The 3,452-nt window shown below is 31.5% G+C and overlaps 1 protein-coding gene across 1 annotated transcript; it reads right to left on the bottom strand.

Moving 5' to 3' along the window:
• Positions 1-527: 527 nt before the first annotated feature.
• Positions 528-3,213, bottom strand: LOC109817903 (phospholipase A(1) DAD1, chloroplastic). The gene has a single exon (XM_020383257.3). The coding sequence runs from the start codon at positions 1,971-1,973 to the stop codon at positions 645-647; it is 1,329 nt and encodes a 442-aa protein (XP_020238846.2). The 5' UTR covers positions 1,974-3,213; the 3' UTR covers positions 528-644.
• Between the last annotated feature and the right edge of the window lie 239 nt (positions 3,214-3,452).

The raw sequence follows: 3,452 nt of genomic DNA, 5'->3' as shown, positions 1-3,452 counted from the left end.
TGTATTCGGTCGCTAACTTGTGAGAAAACAATTTCGTTTGTTACTACCAATAGTGACCAGGATTTTAGCGACAAAATTTTTTAGTCTCTAATTTAGTCACTGAATGTGATAGCGATTGAAATACACTAAATAACAACATATTTTGGTGGTCGTTAAAACATGATTCTTTTGTAGTGTATGTAAAAGCATGAACCTCTATATATATATATATATATATATATATATATATATATATATATATATATATATATATATATATATATATATATATATATTCCTAAAAAATCACGTACATAATCTCCTAGCTAGTCATGTGGAAATTATACTATCAATTTATGAGTGTTATTGATTTTTCACTTAAATTAAAAATTTAGAATATCTCGCATATTGACATCATAAACATGGTAGTCCGCACATTATATAACAATTTTTTCTGATCATTTTTCATTTGAGAGGAAGGACCATACGTATACTAGGGGGAAAAATGCAAAGAGTGATAAAATTCAAAAAAAAAAAAAAATCTTCATTGTAATTTTCTTGAATACAAAAATTTTATTATCGTCGTTATAATTTTGTAAAAATAAAAAATAAATTAAAAAAATCTATATTATATATACATGATCGAGCGTGCACCATAAAAATCACTATGGAAGGAACCTCTTCGCAGTGGCTCTGAAAGGACATTTGGAGCTGACGAAACCATCGACAAGGTGGAGATAAGTTGTCAACTGATGACACGTGGCAAAATCGACTCTGTTCAGGTACGGCGAGTCCTTGCTACAAAGGCGAAGCTCCTTCCCAACTTCAGCGTACAGCCACTCTATTTTCTCCATCTTGTTGATCCACCTTTGTACTTCTGCCACGTGTCCACTCTGCTCTCTCATCTCGTGGCCTTCACCCACATGCAACACAAGCCCCGGCACCTTTGTTACAACATCATCTGAGTTCACTATACGTAAAACTTTCGTCCCTTGCTTCTCCAACTGCTGCCTAAAACGTCGGTTGCCGACACGAGGACCGCCGAATGACACGACGGTCGTTGTCATCGACAACCGACTAATAAAGGTAGCCTTGATGTCATATGCCGTAAGAGTAGCCAGCGCTGCTCCAAGACTATGGCCGGTGACCGTTAGGCTCAACGGTTCACCGGCATAGTCTTGAAGGATCTGACTAATCTCTTTTCGCACCATGTGCTGAAGACTCTCTGAGTTTTCAGACTTACATGGTGAGGTGTAGAGATTCAAGAATCCACTTTGAACCATGGGGGTTGTAGTTTGAGTTTGGTCTTTGTGGAAGGTTGTCCATCTTTTGCATGGCATTGGGAGGTGGGTGAGAGTGGCACGCAAATTTTCAAGCCATTCCAAGCATGTGGTTGTTCCTCTATAAGCAATAACGATATCTCTTCGACCTAGTCTCTTGATTTCTTCTTTGTCGTCACACACTGCCACAAATCCAATGTAGCTCGATTGGGTTGTGACCCATGTTGGTGCCTTGTTCATCCAACGAGGTTGCTGAATGCTGGAGGTCGCTGTTAGGTGTTTGGTTACCTTGTAGCCTGTGTTTGGCAAACCACACTCATCCAAAAGTGTGTTATTTGGGAACTTGCAAGAGCCATATGAAGGAGAAGAAGGGTCAAACTCAAAGGATTTATAAACAGCATCCACAAAATTCCCATACCTAAGAATTTCTGCACGTAAATTGTTGTCCAATGGGTCAAGCAAACCTTCCCAATTGTTTAGGCCTTGGTACTCCATCCATCTCTTTCCAACTTTGTTTGAACTCCATGACAATGATGTTGATGATGACAAATCATGACTTTCTAGGTTATTTGTGCTTTTATCTATACTAATACTATGTAGCTGTTTTACAGGTTTGTTAATGACGCTTGTGCACTGAGGTTTTCCGTTGTAGCTTCTTGTTGTGGGGACTAGGGTTTCAGCAGGGTATAGAGATTTCGTTGGGGAAAGCTTCATTGTAGTAAAGTAAGGGTTATCAATTATGGTATCAAGAAGTGAATATAAGAAAAATAATTGACAGCTTGTAATCTTAGTGGTTAGTAGACATATAAAATGTTTATATAGGCATGGACGCAGCCAGAAATTAAAATATAGGAACGACCAATCATTTAAAATGATTTTTATTTAATAAATATATAAGGAGAATGTCCTATAATCTTTATTGAAGGTTATCAAAAATGATATCCACCTTCCTTCTATTTTATAAGCCGATAATCACTTCCTTTATTTTATAATTTAGTTTTTACACACCACCTCTTTTCATAGTGTTATAGTTCATTTACGTCTTAAAACTCATTCTCTTTTTATTATTTGAACTTTTTTTATGGTTGAAAAAGTCACATGATCGTTAGTGTGTGTTTCTGGCTTCATTTTATTATGACATAATACAAATATAAAAGGAATATTATTTACTAGTAGAGTACTACACAAAAGCACAAGTAATTAATTATTTCTATTTAAAAATCCTATTAATAATATTGATCACCCACAATTAAGCTCAACAAATTTAAATAACTCTAGATGCATTAATTAAGGATATCACTTCATAGTCTTAACAATATGCATGTTTCTCTGTCAAATAATAAATAATCAAAAAGAATAATTATGCAACATTTATGAAACTACACTTTTGATTGTATAAGTAAAAAAGAAGACAATCTAAAAAGAGTTGCTTAAATAAAGGCATTAGAAAGAAAAAAAAAAGATAATAACGAAGAGAAAACATGTTAATGAACTAAGGAGAAAAGTCATGCTCATTAAAAAATATTATTTATTTTTATATGGACAAGTTTTAGTTTCATTTATAATTTAAGAAGTTAAATATAATTAACATTAAGGGAAGTCGTTGTTTTTCAAAAACTAGAAGGATGATTTGTGTCATTTAAGGAAGCTTTAGGAAAAGTCAATACAATTTTTTCATATATAAATATAAATTTAGCTTAAATATATTTTTAGTTATTCAAGTTAAATGTAAATTTGGTTTTAGTCTTACAAATTTAAAATTGATATTTTAAATTCCTATAACTTCAAAAAATCTTATTTTAGTTTTTATACTAAAAATTTGTTAGAAAATCTATCAAATATTGTCGCATAAAATCTATCTATTAATGTTTCTATTGGTGAAAATATTATATTAAACATAATTGATGCTGTATAATTATATCAATTTGTCACTTTAAGATATTTTATTGGTGATTTGAGAGAATAAAATAAGTTTTTTTAAAAATTACAAATACTAAAAACAAAAATTTTAAATTTGAGAAACCAAAAATAAATTTACCCTAATTTTGAAAGAGTAAAAATATATTTAAATCTATTAAATTTATACATAAAATATTCATAATTACTTGTTTCTTAAAATGTTTTAAGGAAAATTTTTCAGAGAATATGTTTATATAGATAACAAATTAAATATGTAATTTTTTTAAAGCATCC

The sequence above is a fragment of the Cajanus cajan genome, chromosome 3 (genome assembly GCF_000230855.2).
Source record: "Cajanus cajan strain Asha chromosome 3, NIPB_CcT2T_4, whole genome shotgun sequence".
NCBI lineage: Eukaryota > Viridiplantae > Streptophyta > Magnoliopsida > Fabales > Fabaceae > Cajanus > Cajanus cajan.
Note: the sequence above shows the minus strand (reverse complement) of the source record. Positions and strands in the feature narration are given on the sequence as shown.

Excerpts from the sequence above, each read along its gene's own strand:
- LOC109817903 (XM_020383257.3), bottom strand. The coding sequence starts at position 1,973 with ATGAAGCTTTCCCCAACGAAATCTCTATACCCTGCTGAAACCCTAGTC.